The sequence below is a fragment of the Fulvia fulva genome, chromosome 9 (genome assembly GCF_020509005.1).
Source record: "Fulvia fulva chromosome 9, complete sequence".
Lineage (NCBI taxonomy): Eukaryota > Fungi > Ascomycota > Dothideomycetes > Mycosphaerellales > Mycosphaerellaceae > Fulvia > Fulvia fulva.
In genome coordinates, this window is record NC_063020.1 from 2,283,592 (window position 1) to 2,306,928 (window position 23,337).

Consider the following 23,337-nt stretch of genomic DNA (forward strand, 5'->3'; position numbering starts at 1 on the left):
ATACCGATCAACGACCGAGAGCAACTACGTTGAACTGTCAGTGGTGAGACGGCATCACATCATCGCTCGGGCCGCAGCGCGCCAGGCACAACAACGCGCTCGAGGATTGCCGAAGGCGAGTGCGGTATTGGCGTGACCGGATTGTTGTTGCTGTTGTTCGGCTTCGTCGGCTCGAAGTGGTCGTCGAACTTGGCAGGAGGAGCAGGACTTTGCTGTTGTTGGCAGAGCAAAGGAAGGCTTGATAGTGCAATTGCATGTGGTTCTGTCCCGGCTAGTGCGATCCCTAGCAGCGATTCTGCAGTGGCGCCGGGAGGTGATGGATCATGGCACGCTGCTCTTTACATGCCGCAGAGACAATGCCAGTAGTCAGCATTTCTGTCACCTATTTGCATCCCATCTTCACGTGTCGTTGAGACGTGTCTCGCTCGCTGGTCGGCTGGTGGTGCAGATATTGTCAGTGTTTGCCCGAATCGGATCATTCCATGCAGAGAGGTGTGAGAGGCAAGGCGCATCAAAGCCCAGCGCAGGCGAAGGGGACCACACCAACGGCCGTTTCCTACGTCATTCTAGGCTAGCGAAGCACTGCTGCACTTTGCGTTCACTGTGCGGCGGCATCTCCTCACGTTTTGCGTCTGGAACCAGCCGAACTCTCTGCAGCTGCTCGATCCCTTGCGTGGGAGCCTCAGATGCGTTGCCAGATTTCAGCCTATGCGCGGTGCTCTCCTCCACGTCTGCATGATCCGACCAGCTCACGACGGCGCAGGACAGCCAGGAGCGTGGCTGTTGCGCGATGAAGTCGTCCGCGACACCGCCTAAGGACGAGACATCATCGACGTCAGCAGATGACTCCTCCGAGCACGAAACAGAAGAGACCGAGCCTACCCCTACAGGAGCCCCGTCACGGCCCTCGGTCTCTGCGACGCAGGCGTTATCATCGACTGGTAGACCGCTGTTGGTGAGATCGCCGCCCGGGAGGCTCTCGGAGATCAGTCGCAGCCCAGAAACAGAGGGAGGGCAGGGCAATGCCACAGACAGCAGTGTCGAGGTGGAGCTGGGACCAAGCGATGGCACAAAACACAACGAACGCAGTGGCAAGGCCGGCGCGAGCATCAGAAGCAGCGCATCGAAAGGCAAAGGGATCGTGCAGGTTCCACCGCACGGAGATCTGGAGCAGATAAAAGCTGCGCTGAACACTAAGATACTGTCTGAGACTCGCGCACGCCGCAGCTACGGTTCCAGCTCTGGCGCGCGAGATGAGAAGAAGCGGGTGTCGCCGATCAAGGAGGAGGAAGGCGCCACACCTCCCAGATCCATCGTGGGGATGTTTACAGGACCACAGGAGCCGGTGCGCACCGCATCAACAGTCTCTACGGAGTCGACCGAGAGCAATCGAACCATACGAGGCAGTGTGCCTGCTACTCCTGCTGGTCAACCGTTACGCACGCCATCTTACCCGTTCCCATACGTCCCAGGGACGCCCCGAACATGGTCGAACTCCTTTCACCAGCCTTTCACTGCGCTATCACCGACTGTCAGCAACCAGACTGCCGGTGACGGGCACACCACTCCTGGAAGGTCCAGCCATGGAGACATTGCCTCTGGGGGTAGTACGCCCGCTGCAAATAGTGCTCTCATGCCTGGTATCCAGCATGGAAGTGAGGACCCTCGCTTTCCGACTCCCAATTTGTACGATCTGGTGCTTCACCTCAACTGCGAGCCAGGTTTGGAACAGTGGTGGGCGACTGTAACGAATATCCTGCATGATCATTTCAAGGCCGAGCGAGCCACTCTGGTGCAACCCGTCGATCCAACAGATATCGAGAATGTACCATGGGGACAGAAGGCTACATTTAGTATGTTTGGACAAGAAGAGTTTGTCCCTCATCGTACTGTCTTGGAGCAGACATATGCAGCTCAAGTTTCCGGCCTGCGAAGACCGGAACTCGTTATGCGCGAACCTTCTTCGGAAGCCGTCATGGACGACACACTGCAGAAATTGCATCCAGAGCGGTTGCGACCACGCTTGGAATCGCGCCATTCTTATGCAGGCCATGGGAGGGAAGTTCGCGATGTACTAAGTACCCTCAATGAACCGAGTCAACGAACGCGACCAGGAGGACCTCAGCGTACCGTCACCCACGCAGCTGGCGTCAATACCAATCGAGCGCTTCCCAAACGAATGTCATCTGTCAGCAGCAATCGACACGGCTCTTTGAGCGACCCGGACTTTAGCAGTGTGGGAATAAATGACGGACCTCATGCCGAAATCTTCACTAATCTTCGAGCCCTGGACCATGAATCTCATCCGCTGATTGAGCCTGGGGGCGTCAATCGTGTCCTCGATCGAGGGCGGATCGTTACCGTGACCAGAGACTATGTGTCCGACCCTAAGACCCACCCGGCATCGCACTCCGCCCCAGAAGCATCATCGTCTGTATTTGAACAGCACCGCAGCACATTCCTTCCCGAAAGTGCTGCTGGGATTCGCCGAGGCTATGAGGAGTATGAGCAGCATCCTGCCTCCCCGTGGGCTCAGTCGCCTGCACCATCTCCAGCGATTCAGTCGGACGAAGAGTCCAATCCTTTCTTCACATCAGACGATGCGCAGGTGGACGACTCCTTCAATGACGCTGCCAGTCCAAAGGACTATTCTCAGTTCGGCCAGGTCGAGGCTATCGGCGTGGATCGTGCCAGTACTGTGATTCACATTCCTTTGGTACACCCTACCCTGTCACAGCCGATGCAGTCTTTGCGAATGACACCTCAATCAAAGGATAAATCGAACAGACTACATCGGAGCAATACTGTTGACCTGGGCAGGAAGGCTCCAATCGCTGTTCTGTCGGTACTGACATCAACCGTACCCTATCCGACTAACCTTGCGCAGGCGCTCAAGCTGCTTGGACCTCATCTAGCGACATCCTTTGCAACAGCGCAGCAATTCTCAGCGACTCATGTACAAAATGTAAACATTCGACATCGTCGAACAGCGAGTGGTCATAATCCTACCACTGCACCCATGACAATAGAACCTCGAGGTCTTGAGGAGCTGGCGCATGCCGAGGTAGAGCAGCCGCCGGGCTCAGCATCTGGCAGCATCACAAGTCCGTCAGAATACTCGGGTAGATCAAGAGCAAGTCCTTCAGGGTCCTTCGCTGGTACACCGGGTTGGGATCCCGCATCTCATGGTTGGACGGCCAGCAGATCTGTTGCTGGTACACCAGCGCTATCAGGTACTGAGATGGTAGACAACTACTTTGATGCAAAGAAGCGACCAAGTCATCGCAGTGGTAGCAATGCTAGCGCGACGCAGACTCCTGGCAAGTCTTCGAAGAGCGCAGGGAGCAACGAGAGCAAAACGGCAGCGGATGACGAGTCCAAAACACCTCGAAGCCAGCGCAAGTTGAGGATCAATCCAAACGGAAAGGATGGCAAAGACGACAAGTCGCCAGCACAGCTCCCGACACGAGAGCGCAGTCCGCCCCGCTCCGCAGATGGACCATCACCATCAAGACCGACTATGCGCCCTGCGACATCCTCGTTTTCACAGCTCGAAGGCTCCAAGCAACATTCGTTGCTGCACTCTTACGGCGCCGACATTTTGTCCTCTTTCGGCGGGTTCACGCCAATTGATGCGCCGACTCCAGGGTTTGCTTCAACGCCGGGACCTGGCGCTCACGCTCGCAAGAGCTCATACCCTGAAGACATGCCTCCGCCCTCGGAACGCCTACTACGAACCATAATAGATTCAGTACCCGTTCAGATCTTCACTGCACAGCCGGAGACGGGCTCGCTCAGCTGGGTCAATTCGAAGTTCCTTATCTATCGAGGCCAGGAGCCCCGGGAGGTTCTCAGTGACCCCTGGCAAGCCATACATCCTGATGATCGCAACGACTTTCTGCCAGCTTGGCATCGTTCACTTCGTACTAATCAGCAGCTGCAACAGAAAGTTCGCCTGCAGAGGTTTGACGGTAGCTATCGGTGGTTTTATGTCAGAGCAGCACCGCTCAAGGACAAACGACAGAAAGTGGTGCACTGGATCGGCACCATGATGGACTTCCATGAGCAACAGCTTGCTGAGCACAATTCAGCCCGCCAACAAGAGACTGCCGCATCGGAGGCCAAGTACCGTGCGCTGGCTAACTCCAGCCCTCAGATCGTCTTTGCAGTCAATAAGATTAAAGGCGTGACGTTCTGCAACACACAGTGGCTGCATTACTCGGGGCAGACAGAGTCCCAAGCTCTCGGCGTCGGCTTTATGGATCAGGTTCATCCAGAAGATCTTGCGAAGTGTAGATTGCCGACCTTCGATGGTGAGACCGGCCAGCCGACGAATGTGCCGACTTCGCTGCCACCAGAACCAAGACGTACTGTTTCCCAGTCGAACGCATCATCTAGCGGATCATCCGAGACTGAAAGAGCTTTCTCTAGTTCGGATGACTCTGTGGTCACATCCCCCATCGCGCAGATGCCGCAGCGGAAGCTATCAGAACTTGCAAGCACAGGCATCCTGAAGGTTTCTCGCGATGCCGATGGTCGACAATCGTACTCCACAGAGGTCAGGCTCAAGTCAAAGGATGGCAACTTCAGATGGCACTTGGTTCGTGTACTACTTGCAGATCCTCTGCTTGATCACGATGAGGGCGAGACCTGGTATGGTACCTGTACAGACATCAACGACCACAAGACACTGGAGCGGGACCTGAAGGAGACCATGGACGAGAAGTCAAGATTCCTGAGCAACATGTCCCACGAGATACGTACTCCTCTAAACGGCATCACAGGAATGGTCAATTTCCTGATTGACAGCAGCCTCACCGTTGAGCAAATGGAGCATGTGAACATCATTCGACAGAGCACAGAGGGTCTCCGTGGGTTGATTAATGACATTCTGGACCTGTCCAAGGCCGAAGCTGGCATGATCCAGCTGAACATGGACTGGCTCTATGTCCGCGCGCTAATCGAAGAGGTCAATGATTTGACTTCAGCTCTTGCTATTGACAAGGGCTTGGAGCTGAACTACATCGTCGAGGAAGAAGTACCGCCACAGGTCAAGGGTGACCGCTTCAGATTACGACAGATCCTACTGAACATTGTTGGCAATGCGCTCAAATTCACACAACAAGGAGAGGTCCTAGTCCGGTGCTGCCTTCAGAAGGATACTTGTCATGATCTCGACGAGAACGAATTGTACATCCGCTTTGAGGTTGTTGACACTGGTCGGGGCTTCACAGACCGCGAGGCCGAATACTTGTTCAAACGGTTCAGTCAAATTGATGGCAGTAGCACAAAGCAGCAAGGCGGCACTGGTCTTGGGCTTGTGATCTCGAAACAGCTTGCACAACTACACGGAGGAGACATGGGTGCTAGAGGTGTTCCGGGCTCAGGCTCTACTTTCACATTCTTCATCAAGGGGGCCCTGCCCTCCCGCGAGGATAGGCCGCCACCGCCCACTCCCGGACCGCAGGGTCTACCGCTTCCCGGCCCTGTGGCATCTTCAGTGGCGCCAACAGCATTGACAAAGGTGCCGTCTCTGCCATCCTATACCGAAACCCTTGGGAAAGCCTCTCCTAGGTTCCTCCAGGAAGTCTCAGGATCCCCGTCGCCCTACTCGCCAGACAACGGTAAAGACTCTCCCTCGGTTTCCTCGGCCAGCTCCGATCCTTCTGTACGTTCAGCCACTAGGACTGGTAGTGTGCGGTCGGACAGATCGTCTGTTTCTTCGATCATTCCAGATCCTTCCGTATCGAGTACTTCTAGTCTTCCGATGAAGCTGTCACTGCCAGAGGGTGGTCCCACAATGGTGGCTAAGGGCCACTCCCCGGCCTCGACAGGCTCAGAGAACTCGGCGACATCGACAGAAACAGTGCGGCCTACCTCCGCTGTAGTGCCACCTATGTTCTCGATACTCGTCATAGCGCCATGGAAGTACAGTCGCGAAGCTACTGTTAGACACATCGACATGACCTTGCCAAAGAACATACCTCATCAGATCACTGCTCGAGAAAGCTTCGCTGACTGTCAAGATATGCTCGGTGGAGAAGAGCCGGTCATCTTTACTCACATTGTGGTCGTGCTACAAGACGTGAATCAGATTCTTGGTCTCATGCGTCAAATCTTCAGCTCGCCGACATCATCGACTGCCATGGTATTGATCACGGATCTGGCGCAGCGAAGGAAGATCATGGAGCAAGCGCCAGACTACAATTATGATCAGCTTGTGAGTGACCGGAGGTTGAGATTTGTCTTCAAGCCATTGAAGCCATCACGATTCGGCCTTATCTTCGACCCGCAGAAGGAGCGTGAGATGAGTCTCGACCGGAATCAAGACAGTGCACAGCAAGTCGCTGTCAACCAGAAGCAAGTTTTCGAAGAGTTGACCAAGAGGCTTGGTAATCGAGCAAACCGTGTCCTGCTGGTCGAAGACAACCGTGTCAACCAAATGGTTATCCTCAAGTTCTTGGCCAAAGTATCGATCAAAGTGGACACCGTGATGGACGGCGTTCAATGCACGGACAAAGTGTTCGACAAGCCGCACGGATACTACTCTATCATTCTTTGCGATCTCCACATGCCCAACAAAGATGGATACCAATCCTGCAAGGAGATCCGCAAGTGGGAGAGGAAGAACAAATTCCCACATCTACCAATCATAGCATTATCTGCAAATGTCCTCGGCGACGTATACCAGAAATGCGCCGAAGCTGGATTCAACAGCTATCTCACTAAGCCAGTCGACTTCAAAGAGCTGAGCACAGTCCTAATGTCTTTTATGGATCCCCAGGACCCAACAAAGCCGCATGAGTTCATGAAGCTCAAGCGCGGCCATGTGCCAACTTCTATGTCGTCGAGCGCAAGATGAGAACTACATACAACTGTACACTGAGATGAAACCACGAGTTAGGAACATGGAGCTACAAATTGGAACCTTAGACGAAGGAGGTTGTCGGTCCTGGAAAGGCGTATTTTCTGCAGAAGCAAGGCACCCAGTCGGCGCGATTTAGCGATCACAGCGAGGTCAGCGAAGGCGTTCGAAGAGAACTTTATCATTTCTGCATGGCATCAACAGGAGGCGGCTGATTACCATCTTTGGGTTTCTGCGTTTTGTTGCATTTGGCGGCGTACGGCAGGGCTGCTTGCGAGCATGTCCTTGCGGGAGCTGGTGTGGAGTTGTGAGGGCTGAATATACCTTCCTCTGTATTATAGAACCTGTTCGGATATGACCCCTAATACCTACCCTATCTCTAAAGACCTGCGGTTGTGGGAACGGCACAACCTTGTGCTGTTGAGCAGCTTTGAGCGAGTATGCTTCAGATACGGCTTTTCCCAGCTTGTCCTTTGCACAATGCAGTATATATACCCTGCCGCCACTTCCTTCGCCCCTCGACGTGTTGCTTCTCAATCCCTTACACTCACACTGGTTCTGCCATCTTACAACTTCGCAGCACTCTTCACCTCGACGTGACACAGATTTCTTGGCAATTGAGTACGAGAAATCCACAGTACGACATGCGCGCAATGCTCAACTGCAACATCATCTGATCGAGCACAAGGTAGTACGATAACCATACGAGCTGATAGAGAGCTGAACAGATGGCCAAGGGCGATCCTATCTGCAACACTCCCACCTGCCTGCCGGCAACAACAAACCCGCCCCGATGCGGAAGGTCCAAGCGGACGTTCCTTCCTCGGATCTCAACCCCAAACTCTCCACCTCGACACGCATCTCGTCCAGCGACGAGAGCTGGCAATTCGTCTACAGACAGCTAATGGGCGACTGCCGGCCAACTCAGACAGGCCGATGGTCCACTTTCTGCAGCAATCGAGACTGATCAGAGCATCTCGTAGGTCTGATTTCCCACATGGTTGACCCACATCTAGCTCGTGGTTCCGCTAGCTTCACGGTTGGTCTTATCTACACTACTGGCTAACTCTACCTTTCTTCACCTTTGCTCTTCTTCTTTCACGATTTCATGTTCCTTCCACATCCACCAGACTTGTCACACCGGGAAGTCACAGCCAGGACCGGAGGTAACCCACCTGCTGCCACCATCATGGCCACAGAATCAGTCGCCACCTCATTGCCCGTACGGACGGTGAAGCAGTCCAGCACCCACCCATTGTCTCCCATCAGCAGCGAAGAGATCCAGAATGCGGTATCTTTGATCAGGTCGCAATGGCCGCAAGGCCAGGACCTCCACTTCAAGGCCATCACTCTCGAGGAGCCACTGAAGGCACAGGTAGTGCCATACCTCGAAGCAGAATTCAGTGGCTACGATCTACCACAGATCGAGCGCAAGGTCTTCGTCACGTACTATCTGAGGGCGACAAACAAGTTCCACGAAGCTGTCGTCAACCTGAGCTCCCAAAATGTGGAGTACAACATGAGACTAGGCAAGAACGATCATGCACCATTCGATGGCGAGGAGATCGTCGCTATGGAGCAGATTGCTCTTCAAGATGAGGGTGTGCAAGCAGAATTGGCTAAGCTGAAGCTGCCCGAAGGCTCGAAGGTTGTGATTGATCCCTGGATCTATGGATCTGATGGCGTTGAGGACGACGACCGCATGGCTCAGTGCTTTCTATACCTGCGTGATCCCCTAAACTCTGATGAGCTCGACTCCAACCACTACGCCCTACCACTCAGTATCTCACCCGTTCTTAGTCTGGTGTCTCTGAAGGTAATCCGTATCGACCGTCTTCCAACAGGAGCTGACAACACCATTTCCGGGCCAAAGCCCTGGGACCCGAAGCCAGCCAACGAGTACGTTCCAGAGTACCAGAAACTGCGCACAGATCTCAAGCCATTGCAAGTCATCCAGCCAGAAGGTGCAAGCTTCTCCGTTCAAGAACAAGGCACATCCAGCGTCATCGAGTGGCAGAAGTGGTCGTTCCGCATCGGCTTCAACCAGCGCGAAGGCATGGTTCTCTACAACGTCCGCTACGACGGCCGTAACCTCTTCTATCGTCTCTCCCTATCTGACATGAACATCCCATATGCCGACCCTCGCCACCCATTCCACAAGAAGTCAGCTTTCGATCTCGGAGACGCTGGAGCTGGAATCATGGCCAACGATCTCAAGCTCGGATGTGACTGCCTTGGTTCGATCCACTACCTATCAGCAACCCTAGCCGATGACAAGGGCAATCCACTCGACATGCCAAACGTCGTCTGTATCCACGAGCAAGACGGCGGCATTGGCTGGAAGCACACCAACTACCGAACCGGCCGCGCAGCCGTTGTGCGGAACAGGGAGCTCGTTATCCAGAGCATCATCACGGTTGCAAACTACGAGTACATCATGGACTTCATGTTCAACCAAGCCGGTGAAGTCGCCTATGAGGTTCGCGCCACTGGTATCTTATCAACACAACCCATCGATGACGGAGTCGAAGTACCGTGGGGCACAGTCGTACACCCGGGTGTCCTTGCAACTCATCACCAGCACATCTTCTCCCTCCGTGTCGATCCCATGATCGATGGCTACCACAACCGTCTAGTCTACGACGAAGCCCATGCGATGCCACGCAGTGACTTCAATCCTCACGGCACGGGATACTACACCCAGGAGACCATCGTAGAGCAATCTGGCGGTTTCAATGTTGACTACGAAGCCAACAGGACATTCAAAATCCAGAACGCCGATGTGCGAAACCCGATCAATGGAAAGCCGGTTGCGTACAAGATTCACGCTCCTGCTTTCCAGAAGATGTTGTCAGACACGCAGAGCTTCAACCACAAGCGTGCGGAATTCGCGGATAAGTCGATTTACGCTGTCAAATACCGTGATGGCGAGCTGTATGCTGGTGGGAAGTACACGAACCAGAGCCGAGGGGGCAATGGTGTGCGTGCCTGGGCAGATCGTAAGGACAACATCGTGGATGATGATCTGGTGGTCTTTGTGCAATTCGGCATCAACCACGTAGGTTTACCACCTCAGCTCGAGCTTTGCTCGGATAACGCTAACATTGATCACAGATTCCACGCATCGAAGACTTCCCAGTCATGCCATGCGAGGTGATCAAGGTGGCTATGAAGCCTGTGAACTTCTTCGACAAGAATCCAGCACTGGACGTGCCGCCAAGCACGCAGCAGTTCAATCAGAGTGTGCTGCTCAGCGAGCAGCACCATCAGGGTAGTGTGGAGGGCAAGGTCGATGCGAATGGTGCTGTGTGCTGCCAGACGACGAGTAGTAAGCTGTAGATGATCACTTGATCTTGATGATTGATGAACGCTCTTTGGGCAATATCACAAGCATGACTTGCTTCAATCGAGGAGTATTGGCCTGGCAGGAGGGCGATCAGTGATATCCGTACCAGATCGAGAAGCTGCTGCATACTGCTGGCGGCGACGCAATACCTGCGCAGTGTCTGACAGGAGATGACGATCTATCCCTGTCATATCGCGCTGGCTCCAGCGCCCTGAGAGGAGGTGATGTTCAAGCCTCGCTTTCTCGCGGCTTTAGATGGTTAGCACCAACCAGGACGGTGTATGCTGCATGCTTGTTGTCACTTGTCTCCGACATCTTGCTATCAGAGGTTATGTCCAGTACCAGTAGCATGTGGTAGCTTTTGGCACAAGCTAGCGTTTGCGATGATGGTAGCTGACAGCGGTCCGTGCCCGACCGCTCCCTTATTAATAGACAGACGGCAGGCAAATTATCTCATGCAATGCGCGCACATGTATATGCGAAGGTTGAGCAAGATGTGTATGCCAACCTTAGCAGAAATGCAATCGAGAAGTGCGGTTCTGTAGCGAGCTGAGGGTCACTGCCCTCGCTGATACAGTCTTCGCCTCAGACTGAGAGGTGGGCACACGTGGTTGTGTGTATCATTCGTCTGATCACGTATACCACACCTCCTGACTCACGATCCGTTTGTTAGTATGGTCGTTTTGCCGTCGTTGTGTTGATGTTCCTGCAGTTATTCGTTGTCGCTGTCGGCATACGGACTGCACTGCGATGGACATTGCGTACTTCTCACACGTACCGTCGCTCAGCCTCAAAGATGTCACACACGTGACACATATGCAGTCGACGTCCTTTAGCTTCAAACCTTCTCACACACCGTATGAGCGGCCGAGGCAGCGACCCGCTGCGAACCTGTGGGGATTGGGTGGTCTTGGGCTTTGAGGCGGTGTGTTGCAAGGACGTGTCGATGGATCACCGTCTCCGGAGTAAATGCATCGAGATTTGCTTGTTGGCTCGTATGTTCGAGGCGAAAGTTGTCTAAAGCTGTTCCCGGCGTGGGATGTTCGTGTCGGTAATTGTTTTCCACTGCCGGTGATCCATTTTACCGTCATCGATGTGCTTCTTGCATAGAGTTACTTGACTCGATCTCGGACATTATGTGCATCGCCATTGAGCGCGTTCTGAGTTTGGAATCGCCAGCAATCGGATAGACTCGATATCAGAAGGTCATCTGCAATAGGTCGCTGTGCCGTAGTGGCGTTGGGGTGCATCGAGACTATCTTCGTTCAGGTCAGCAATCTCTTACGTGTAAAGTCTCAGGCTCAGAAATATTGGCGAGTCAACGAGTGGTGTGCGAGATCAAGTCCTGTGATAGGTAATCGATGCACTCTCAGCTGACGCCTGGGTTGCCAAAGCCGCTGAGGGTGTGGTGTGGTATGGTTGTCAAGGTTAGCTGACCAAAACCCTGGAAGGAGATCGTGCTACTGTAAAAGTGCCTGGCGGTACGTTCTGAGGTGAGATCTCGATGCACGCTCGACGAACCTGCATTGGAAGCGTTTGAGATGTCGTATCCCGCGAAGTAGGCCGCTATGCTCCGCGACAGTTGTGTGATAAGGATAAGTAGGGAGGTAGAGCTGCAGCAAGCCATAAAGAGCGACTCTTGACTCGTACTGGAGCTGAGCAGGCGTGATTGATGCGAGCAATCCTTCGCGCTGTGGCATAGAGGGGCCAGTCTTGAACTCTCTTTTGTCACGATGACTTCGCGTTTGCTCCGTGACTGGTCGATCGACCTCTCTCCCACGCCTATTACAAAACGTGGTTTTCGCGTCCTATCAGTCGGTCATATGTCGGCTTCGATGTGCAGTTTCGAGTGCCGGGTTCCCATCACGCGTGAGTATTGAGTGTGTCGCCTGGTCACATCTGACGTCTTGTGGCTGTTGCCACTCTTCGTCCCAGCGAATAGCGGGCTGGGCGTTGCGCGTATGGAACCGTATCTCGTGGTGGAGGCGTGAGATGGCGTCGATAGCAGCTGAACGAGGCTCATGTTACACACAATGCCGTCTTCGCCTGCGTCCCAGTACATGTGAGTAAGGAAGTCACAGATGCTCCTCTCACAGGACTCACAGCAGAGGTGCAGCAGGCGGCAGTCAGTGACCCGACCACGCACATGTTTCTCCGCATTGTCGAGGCCCGTATGCACGACATCGAGCTGTTGTCACACCGGGCACCCAAAACCTGCTGTCAGCCTGTTAGTGTCACTGGTCATCGCACTACTGTTGTACCTAGCGCCACCAGCTAAGCCTCGTCGGGTGGCACGGGTCGGCCAATTACATGTACAGCATCCTCCGACCCAGCACCACCTGCCCAGTGCCGAGCAACACTTTCTGCGTACAGTGTGGCGTCCTTCACTTCGCGTGTCGCTCGCATCCATCAGCCCATACAGGTTACAGATCCCGCGTTTGCATTCACTTCGCGCCGGTGTTGAACCCTAAGCTATGCTCCAGACATTCGCTGCCGCCGGCGCTGACCCCGATGGATGTCGCTGTGAGGTCGCCTGGGATCCGTGGCAACAGGCACACAGGACATCGGCCTTGTCTGCCGCGTCCGATGCTGGCTAAATCGACAATTGTGCACGTCTCTAGCAGAGGCTCAAACGTTCAGCGCAGGGGTGAGCTAGGACTGCTTCCGTGCCGAGAGACAGCTCTAGACGACCATGTTGTTGATATCTCACCCTCACCATGTGAGCAGCGCCTCCCATACATGTAGTCTCGGCACGACGAACCACGGGCATGCACCGAGGGCCGCTGCACATTCCTTCGCGAAGTCACCGAGTTCGTGAGCCTCGATGGTACATGTAAGCATTGGCAGGAAGTTGTGCTCTTGCCCGGTTACCTCTTTCAGGCCTGAGTCAGATCCTTGTCCAAGAAAGCTCCATACATGATGTACCTTGCAACTGTCACGCCGCTGGGATGCCCGCATTTGAGCTAGCAGCAGTGGCCGCCATCCTAATGAGCGCATCACTTAGTCTCGTCTCTGCCGCGTCCTCCTACGGGCGTGAGGACCGGTGTCCAGCTCACCACCGCGCACCGCTCTGGTGTTTTGGCCCTATGGTGTCGTCATATGCAAGAGGCGAGGCATGCTGCATGTAGCGAAAGAACCGAGCAGTATAAACATTAGCTGCATGTGTTTTAGGCCCGGCTTTGTGAGAAGTGGTAGTTGTTGAAGTAGGGAGAGGGCCCGGTGCCACAGAACAAGGTCAAGGATTATTCTCATGCTACACATCACAAAGCAACAACAATCCTCAGCCTTCGAGATCGATATCATCTGGTCCTCCCCACCCGGAGTCCAACCTTCGCGGCATGGACTCAATACTCTCCCCTCCAGACTCGGCCACGTTCGAACGTAGGCCCAGTACCGTATCTTGCTCGTATGATTCAACGCCGTCGAGCTCCAACTCCTCCCCAGAAGTGACGACCGACACAACCGAAGCCACCGTCATCACGCCCGACAGCGAAGACAGCAATGCAGACATTGGCACGTCGCCAGATGGCACATCCCCAGGCAGCGTGGTGCCAAAGCTGGAAGATTTGGAAGCAGAAAGCGCATTGCACAAACTGGAAGACGCCAAGCCAACTATCACCAACGACCAAGTTGTACTACCGCCTGCTCCCCGCAAACGTGGCCGACCAAGAAAGTATCCAATCGTAGAGCAGAAAAAGGCATCGCATGCTCGCTCCAAGACTGGCTGCGGTACTTGCCGTAGGCGCAAGAAGAAATGCGATGAGACAAGACCTATATGCCAGAACTGCGAAAAGAACAATGTTGTCTGTGATGGATACGAGGACAGGAAGCCATGGCAAAGTGGCAAACAGAAGCAACTGGTCAAGCGAGCAACGATACAAATGCCATTACCACTGTTGATGGACGGCATCGAGGGACCGGTGGACCAAATGTTCTTCCAACATTTCACCTGCCAGGTCGGGAAGGTGCTCTCATTGACGGATCACGGCAATCCATTTATCGACCTGATCGTTCCGATGGCTATGCGACATACCGGTCTCATGCACAGCCTGCTATACCTGTCCGGAAGCTGTTTGCTGGCAGGCGATTTCAGTGGCAAATGGGAGTGGAAAGAGAGACAGCTGCATCATAACGGCGAAGCTATGCGAATACTTCAAAATGACGTTGGAGGGACAAATCATGATAGCCAAGAGTCTAATCGCGCGGTCGTACCGATTGGCGACTCCTCGATAGCACAGACGCTCGTGCTATGTCTTCAGACTGTATGCGCAGGAGATCTTAGCGGCGTATATCGGGTGAGTCAAAAAGCCGCCACTGATAGTCTGCCATATGCTAATTCCATCTCTAGAAACATCTCAACGGCCTGAAAACGATGCTTGCAGCACAAGGCAGCGCCTTTCCGAACGACAAGCTTCGTCAATTCATTCTCGAATTCCTACTTTATCATGACTACAGCAACGCCATTACCTCTTTGGAGAACCCACTCGATCATCGATCAGCATCGCTCATGGAAGACTTCCAACTGCCCGGCTATATGCTGCAACCCGAAGCAGGAAAACTGCTAGGCGTTATGGACGGTCTATTCGGCTTTATTTCCCGCATCAGAGCCCTACGTGATGAGATCCGGGCGCTGCGAGCACAAGGCCGACGATGGTGGGAAGAGCCATTCATCACGTCCGAGGCATGGGCCATCGATGGTGCTCTCCGAGGCTGGAACTGGAAATACGCACCCGACTCTCCACGATTCACTGCTGGCCTCTTGTATCGGCAATGTACATGGATTTACCTGCAACGGACCATCTCCCCCTCTCTGCCTGCTCCAATGCTCAAGACCGCTGTCGATGAAGGCCTGAACTATCTCCGCCACCTACCATGGGACAGTGACGACGGCGCAACGAAAAGTATCCTCCTCATGCCATTATTCCTGCTCGGATGTGCCGCCTTCGAGCCCGATCAACGGCCCGAGATCGCACAAGCATTTGAGCGGCTACAGAGCTGGAGCAGTCTGGGCAATATCAAGTATGCCCGTCTAATCGTAGAGCAAATCTGGGAAATGATGGATCAAGGTTTAGAAGAGCAAACGTGGGACTGGGAGACGGTCATGCAAAACAAAGGGTGGGACTTCTTGGTGACCTGATCGCAGTATCACCTTATCTACACATCGACACAATTATAACACAACAGCACAGCACCGTCTTGGAGCTGGAAGCGAAGCACATCAAGAATGACTTTGGAGGAACGACATTGCACGGGACACGAGGACGTACGACATCTTATACCCCCCTCTTACTTACTGGCGTTTTTGGAAAGATCTGGGGATGCACATCCACTGTACTTTTACTTATTTCCTTGGATCTATGACGAAGGCATGGGCGGCCCCTTTTGCAATCAAAAGTACGGCAGGAACGAATATGTCATGGCATGGTGGCGAATGAACGTAATGCATGTAGGGAACGATTGCGATGGCGGGACGGGGTGGACTACATTTCAGGGTGGACATATTGGTACGCGGCATTTACGGGGATGGGTTGGGGTTCAGAGAGGCTTTGTTTGGGAGAGGCAGTCCTCGGATTCACAGGGACGTTTTCTGGCTGCGGATACCCCAATATGGCGAGGACGGGTGGGCACTTTTCGGCTCGGATCTTGCACAGCTTCTTGAGGCCTTCGCATTGAGGATGGGAGGTGCGCTGAGGTAGCGCTTGGTGTTGTATTGATGTTGTAGGTGGGGCTTTGTGGATGAGGATGATGTTGTTGTTAGTGTATAGAGGAAGTTTATGATTCACATCATTGTTGATCAGTCGACCCTTTCTTCTCAATGTGACCTGTCTCGGCTTTCCGACGATACCTTACATGGTACGGAAGTCATGGACAAACTGCCGTGTTCTCAATCCCTCTGGAAATCCTACTGCCGAGACCGTCTCTCCCCTACCATGGTTCCGCATCGGCGAAGCCGTCCCATCCTGACATCCCGGAGCAGGACGGTGATCTACTGCAGACACCCAGTAGCCTTCCAGATGCGTGCATTGTTACACTGCGTCTGCAGAACACGGCAGTCCCATGCCTAGTAGCGAAGTTTCATGTTGACATGTTGAAAGAAGGTACGGGAAGGCTTAGCAGTTGCTGCTTCCCGTGGTGGTCAAGGATTATATGTGGTGAACGTCTGCTTTTGGCGAGAGGCATACGATATACGGCAGTGGAGTCTCGGGCCTGTTGTATTCGCTACCTGTCGTCGGAACGGGGCGTAATGTTCGCCCGAGTGCGTCCGGACGGGAGTTGGGATGTGGAAATCGGGTGGTGAACTGGAGGGTGAGGGGTGAACAGTTTTCTGTCTTCTGACTGTCGTGGCTTCTTGGGCTTTGGGATGACTTTTGTTGCCCAAGCATCTGGCCGTGACGGTATGTCATTGGTCTGCCTCGAAGCCCGCGGCCTGAACGAATTTTTTGGGCAGCATTGGAGACAGGTTTGGTGTGCAAGACCTCCCTGTCATGGTTCACTGCACGCGAGCTGTGCTGCCTTGGTGGGAGTAAGAGGCGCAGCAGGGCGATGACGACAAGGCGCAGACGTGCAGCAAGAGGCGCCTGTGCATGCATGTGGTTGAGGACGAGGTGAGGGAGAAGTGTCACTGGCTTCCCATTAACCTTCGTCCTGCGGATCAGAGGCGATGCTGTGATATACAAGTGATGCTCACGGTATCATATGCACTTCATTCACCTCACACTCCGTGATTTACTTCGCGTTGGAACAAAATATTGATTGCTGAAGGCTGGAGCTGAGTGGAATTTGATGGTGGCTGAACAGTTTCGGAGCGAACCGTCCCGCGGCGCTTGAACGTTCTCGTAGTCTCGCGGGGCAGGAGTGTTTTCGTCATATCTCTCCTGCGACGGCAGGCAAAGCTGGTCAGTGGTCAAGAAGCGTCGCTGATGAACCTGCAGCCGGCGCTGTACCTTTGCGCACGCACTTTGCACTCATCGCTCATTGCACATCGCACACCGGCCGCCTGCCTCACTGTCGCATCGTTATCTTCACCACCCCGCCACTCCGCCCTGTCCTCCGCGCCGAGTGTAGCCTGCTGCAGCAGTGAGACTCATTCGATCCGCTGAGGCGCAGCGCCAGCCCACCATCTCCACGACCGACCGCAGCACATCTCCGCTCCACCTACTACATCTACCTATCACTTCCCAGCCTCGCCGTCTGGACTGGACGATCGTCGCAGACATTGCCGTACCTCGAGGTACTTACCGGAAACACTTCGCCCTGCTGCAGCCTTCTCCTGTGTCTGCCCTCACACAAGTGACGGACCGGCGCCATGACTTCAGTCCGTGGCAGCCGTACCGTCTATCGCGAGCGCGAGGATGACTATGAAGAGGCGCCTCGCCGCACATACACCACCGTGAAGCGATACCAGGTCCCCGAGTCCATCGCGCGATCAACCTACAAGGATGAACATGACGAGACGGACACCAAGAAGATTATCATAAAACGAGAACGCCGCGACGACCCGCCAGCCTCCTCGAGACACTCTCATTCCCATCACGACGACGACGAGGACGTGGAGTGGAAGTTTAGCAAACGCACCTACGAGCGCAGCGAAGCTCCAAAGCATGAGCATAAGCATGAACATGACGATGTAGACATTCGGTACACTAGGACTGAGCGATCTGCCGACCCACCCCGACGTGATATAAGCTATCGAGTCGTTGAGCGCGAGAGTGACTACGACCGACCTCGTGCCAGGAGCGAATTCAAGGTGATTGAACGCGACACGGAAGTCGTGCGAGCGCCGTCTCCACCATCTCCAGAGCGCGTGCGCGAGTTTCGCTTCGAGCGAGAGAGATCCTTCTCTCCACAGCGGGAACGTCCATATGATGTAGAGCGTTACAGCAAGAGCACCGAATACTTTGCTCAGCCACAGCCCCAGCCGATCATCATCCGACAGGACGCTCCAGCTCCACAGGCTCCGATCATTATCCGCGAAGAACGCCGAGAACCACAAAAGATCATCATACGCCGCGAAGAGCCGCAGTACGAGTTTATCGAGCGCAGGGAAGTCACTGAAGAACGCGACGAAAGCAAGTCTCTTGTGAAGAAGGAAGAACCGCCGCCACCAGCACCAATCCCAGAGCCCGAGAAAAAGCCGGAGGAAGACTACTTCTATGAGCGACGTGTAGTCGAACGACGAAGACGCAGTGACAGCTACGACCGTAAGACGGAGATTCGACCGCGCGACAGCGCCTCCAACTATAGCAGCGACGGCAGCTACGAGTACGTGCGCCGCGAGCGTAGAGTGGATGGTGAAGAAGAAGACACTCATCACAAACGCAACTTGGCAGGAGGCGCCATCGCAGGTATTGGTGCTGCCGAGATCATCAGACATCACCGCAAGCGTAGAGGTGAGGAAGTTGGCGGTAGAGGCCGCAGTGCCATTGGTGGAGCAGCTGTGGGCGCACTTGGTGCAGAGGCATTAAGCAGAGTGAGAAGCATGCGTAGCTTGCGTGGTTCGAGGTCGCGATCAAGGTCGAGAAGCCGCAGCGGCGAGCGACCTCGCAGACGCCGACACCACCATCGCTCTCGATCTAGGGACGACGACAAGCAGTCATTCACCAAAGCTCAACAACTTGGCGGTCTGGCTGCTGTCGCCGCCGTCGGAGCACTTGCTGGCTACGCATTGAAGAATCGAGGCAACAAGGAGACGGTAGTGGTGCACGACGGTCGTCATGGTAGGCGCAGTCGATCGAGGAGGAGGCGTGGCAGTGTCGACACTTATCTCTCAGACGATCCCCGCGGAGGGCCATCTGAACATCGTGACCCCGATCATCGAAATCGTCGGATTGCACAAGCGGGTCTAGCTTCCGCAGCGGCTGCAGGCATCCTCGAGCGAGTCCGATCGAAGAGTCGAGGTGGAAACCGAAGCAAGTCCCGTGTCCGACAAGGAGTGCCCATTGCTGCAGCAGGTCTCGGCGGAGCTGCCCTAGCCGGTCTGTATGAGAAAAACAAGGCCAACAAAGAAGCGAAGAAGGATGCGATCATCGAAGACGAGATTGGCAGGGGAAGACGCAGGCATAGCCGAAGTCGCTCACGAAGTATGTCTGTCCCAGCTTCGCACTACCCTGATGACAGGAGTGTTGACGGAAGGCCTGGCATGATAGCATACGGCCATGATCCCATTTACCCTGATGACCGTGACCGCCGAGGTTATCATAGCGACGAAGAGCCTGGTCTCTACCGCCGACGAGGTGGCAGCGCCGACAGCAGCCCCGATACAAGACGCCGCCGAAGCCGATCTCGTGGTAAGGAGTTCGCTACTGCTGGTGTTGCTGCTGCTGCCGGTGCAGCCGCTGCCCATCAGTATGGCAAAAGCCGCGAACGCAGCCGTAGCCGAGCCGGATCGAGAGACAGGTCAAGGGACAGACGCCAAGATGATCGTAGGTCACAAGTGCCTCAAGTGCGATGCCAACGCTAATAGTCTTTCAGGTCGCGGGTACTACGATGACGGCTACGGCCAAGAACCATACAGCCCCCCTGGCAATGACCACTACATCCAGGGCAACCAACAAAACGCGGCTTATGGCCAGCAGCAATCATACCCCTCAAGCAATTATTTCCCACCGCCACCGACTGGAGACCAAGCATATGGTGAGCACGCTTATGCGCAACAACCACAGCAAACATACCCGGCATACAATCCGGCGGACTATGCAAACCAGCCACCTCAACAACACCCCTACGAGAACACTCGTGGCGCTTACGGCGACAGCGATGCCAACCTAGGCCAAACATATCCCGGGGATACGTACGCAGGAGATGCTCGTTATGGTGGACAGGATCATGACAGAGGTCGAGGTCGACCAGATCCTGAGAATGTGAGTGCGCCCAACAGCTCGGAGCGCGAGTCTCAGGAAGCGGGTACGTCCAGCTCCTGAGAGGGACCCGGAAGAAAGGGTACGTCTTATTCGAATAGTCACGCTGACTGATGTTTTACAGATGGTATAGCAACCCCTACAGATCGACGGAGGTCAACAAGTCGTGTAAAGTTTGACTTAGAGTCGAACATTACACATTCGCCAGATGCCTCGCGGCGTAAGGAGGATGCAAAGCGCGGCGATCCAAGTGAGAAGCGGCATAGCGATACGGAGACTAGTGATGACCGCAAGCATCGACGCCGCAAGCATAAGGGCAAGGAACGGGGCGAGGCAACACGTGAAGACCCGGACATGACGCGTATCCCTCACGAACAACGAAGAGCACGAGATGACAGAGATAACGACTCCGACACCACGGTAGACCTTCCGCCTCGCTTTGACGAGCGAGGCAACCGTAAACCTGGAGAAGACGACCTGGCCGCCAAGATCAACGATCTGCTCAGTGGTAAAGGTGGAGCAGGAGGGCTCTTCCAGTCTATTGCTGGAGAGTTCCTTGGTGGTCAAGGAGGAGGCGGTGGCGAAAGCGATGGCGAGAGCAAGAGCAGGCGAAGGCATCGTCGTTAGTGGAACGATGGCATTGTTGGCGCTTCATGACTTCTTCTTTCGGGTACGATTGGTTTTGGCGTGATGATGTTCTTGCACTGCTTGATGATAATGACATGAGATATGACACGACCAATGGACGTAGACAGGCCTACGAAACAGAACTTGCTTTTCTCTCAATGTCTTCCGACTCAAAGCAACTGCATGATGTGCCTTCTACTCTGTGAAGTGGTTTGAAGTGTCTCATTTGCAGAGTGCATCTCCGCATGGCATGGACCGGCGGCAAGCTCAATCAGCCGAGGCAAGCAACCTCACGTCCTTCAATGTCTTCGGACAGCATTGAAAACATACGGCAACACACTTCAATGCGAACCTTTCACCGCCCATTCATGATACTCGTACTCTATTGATTTATACAATAATGGCTGGACGAATTCAACCACGCCCCATCAAACGGATCTTAGTCGCTAACAGGTATTCAACTCCAAGATCTCCACGTATAACACTCTTCATACGAAACAAGATGCTAACAACAGCGACAGAGGCGAAATAGCAGCCCGCATCTTCCAGTCTGCGCGCGAATTGGACCTTGAGACGTACTCATTGTACACCAAGCACGATGTCAGCCATATTTACAATTCTCATCATGCGATTCGACTGAATTCACCAAGTGATTATATGTCCATCGAGGCCTTATTGGATATCGCAAAGAAGCATCAAATCGATGCTATTCATCCTGGATATGGTTTCCTCTCCGAGTCACCGGAGCTTGCGGCTCGAATGGCTGAGATCGATGTCATGGTCATCGGTCCCGGGGCGGAAATTCTAGAGAGGACGGGCGATAAGTTACGGGCTAGACAGTTAGCTGAGGAATGTGATGTCCCCGTCCTACCAGCGTTGACGACGCCGACGGGGAGTGTAGATGAGGTGAGGCGATTTGCTGAGACGAACGGTGTACCGATTATGGTGAAGGCCGTGGATGGTGGTGGGGGACGGGGGATCAGGTTAGTGAGGAGGATGGAGGATTTGGAGAGTTTGTGCAGGCGAGCTATCGAGGAGAGTCCGTCAAGACAGGTCTTTGCGGAGAGAGCGGTGGTTGAGGGCTTCAGACATGTTGAAGTGCAGATCCTCGGCGATGGAAAGGGCGGAGTCAGGCATTTGTGGGAGAGGGAGTGTAGTATTCAACGGCGGTACCAGAAGATCGTGGAGGTGTCGCCAAGCATGGTCAGCGATAGGGAGTTGGTGGGAAGGGTGATTGGAAGTGCGGTGGCGATGGCGAGGAAGGTGCGGTGTGCGAGTTTGGGGACGTTTGAGTTCCTGGTGAATCCTGAGTGTGGGGAGTTCTTCTTTCTGGAGGTCAATCCGAGGTTGCAGGTGGAGCATACGATTACTGAGAGTATTTGTTCGACGGATATTGTTAAGGCACAGTTGAGGCTTGCAATGGGTGCGACGTTTGAGCAGGCTGGACTGGAGGGTTTAGGGGAAGACCCGCTCGTGCCACCGAAACCGCGTTCCATACAATTGAGGCTGACTGCTGAGGACCCAGAGAAGGGGTACTCGCTGAGTATTGGCAAGATCCAGTCTTTCCACTTCCCATCAGGAGTCGGGACGAGGGTGGACACTGCCCTGGTACCTGGAGCTCCAGCGATAGTGACATCTGACTTCGACAGTGTAATCGCCAAGATCATCGTCACTGCACGAACGTGGCAGGATGCAGTCAGCAAAGCACGGCGTGCACTGGACGACACAAGAGTCACAGGGATCCAGACCAACCTCGCACTGCTCCGCGCCATCGTCTCACATCCCGATTTCGAAGCAGGACGCTACGATACGCAATGGCTCGAATCCAAACACGAAGAACTCCTCGCCCTCAGTCGCAAGCTCCAAGGATCCAAAGATCCATTCCACGGTCAAGTGCAGCAACAATCCAGCAACTCTTCCCAAGCAATCGCCTCATCCAGCGGTGGCGCCAGTATGTTCAAGAAAGACGACGCCTGGACCATAGACCTCAAACCTCAAAGCACGGCATCGCACGACACACAACCCCATCACCTCCACCTAACCAAAATCCTCAAAAACGACTTCCCAGACTCCTTCTCCGCCGACATCCTCTACACACAGCCAGGCCAAAAACTCACACCCCTCACCATCTCCCTGAACTCCACCTCCGCATCGGGCTCCGCGCTATCGTCATCACATCCCATGGGCTCCAAGTCGGATCCCAACCATGTTATCATGCCGTTGTCAGGGAAGCTCGTGGAAGTGTTAGTTGATCCCGGGGATACGGTGAAGAAGGATGAGGCGATTTGTGTCATTAAGCAGATGAAGATGGAGGTTGAGGTTAGGACGCATAAGGCGGGTGTTGTGATGTGGGTTACGGAGGTGGAGGATGAGGAGGATGTGGCGGAGGGGATGTTGGCTGCTGTTGTGGAGGATGGGGAGAGGGCGAGGTTGTGAGGGTGGATGAGATGATAGGACGATCGATGCATGATGCTGGGAACGATCATGGAAAGCAGGCTATTGTTGTGCATGGATACCTAGTGGGTAGAGACATTGGCGAACTGCAAAATATGGGCCGAGGAATTATTGATATGCGACATGCGTTGTGCAAGCTGCAACAAGCACTTCACTGGTAACGAAGGTCTGGTAGGCCTAACTTTTCC

The 23,337-nt window shown here is 54.3% G+C and overlaps 4 protein-coding genes across 4 annotated transcripts; all 4 read left to right on the forward strand.

Annotated features, from left to right (window-relative positions):
• Positions 1-790: 790 nt before the first annotated feature.
• On the forward strand, positions 791-6,862 carry CLAFUR5_09321 (Peroxide stress-activated histidine kinase mak1; the record flags this gene model as incomplete). Its single annotated transcript, XM_047908469.1, has 1 exon — positions 791-6,862. The coding sequence occupies one exon, from the start codon at positions 791-793 to the stop codon at positions 6,860-6,862; it is 6,072 nt and encodes a 2,023-aa protein (XP_047765825.1).
• A 1,111-nt stretch (positions 6,863-7,973) lies between these two features.
• On the forward strand, positions 7,974-10,204 carry CLAFUR5_09322 (Copper amine oxidase 1; the record flags this gene model as incomplete). Its single annotated transcript, XM_047908470.1, has 2 exons — positions 7,974-9,923; positions 9,980-10,204. 2 exons carry the CDS (start codon positions 7,974-7,976, stop codon positions 10,202-10,204), a joined length of 2,175 nt encoding a protein of 724 aa, XP_047765827.1.
• Positions 10,205-13,549: 3,345 nt separating this feature from the next.
• CLAFUR5_09323 (uncharacterized protein) lies at positions 13,550-15,348 on the forward strand (the record flags this gene model as incomplete). Its single annotated transcript, XM_047908471.1, has 2 exons — positions 13,550-14,506; positions 14,560-15,348. 2 exons carry the CDS (start codon positions 13,550-13,552, stop codon positions 15,346-15,348), a joined length of 1,746 nt encoding a protein of 581 aa, XP_047765829.1.
• Positions 15,349-17,517: 2,169 nt separating this feature from the next.
• On the forward strand, positions 17,518-23,165 carry CLAFUR5_09324 (Pyruvate carboxylase; the record flags this gene model as incomplete). The annotated part of the gene is made up of 5 exons (XM_047908472.1): positions 17,518-19,291; positions 19,683-20,114; positions 20,193-20,576; positions 21,198-22,938; positions 23,150-23,165. 5 exons carry the CDS (start codon positions 17,518-17,520, stop codon positions 23,163-23,165), a joined length of 4,347 nt encoding a protein of 1,448 aa, XP_047765830.1.
• Between the last annotated feature and the right edge of the window lie 172 nt (positions 23,166-23,337).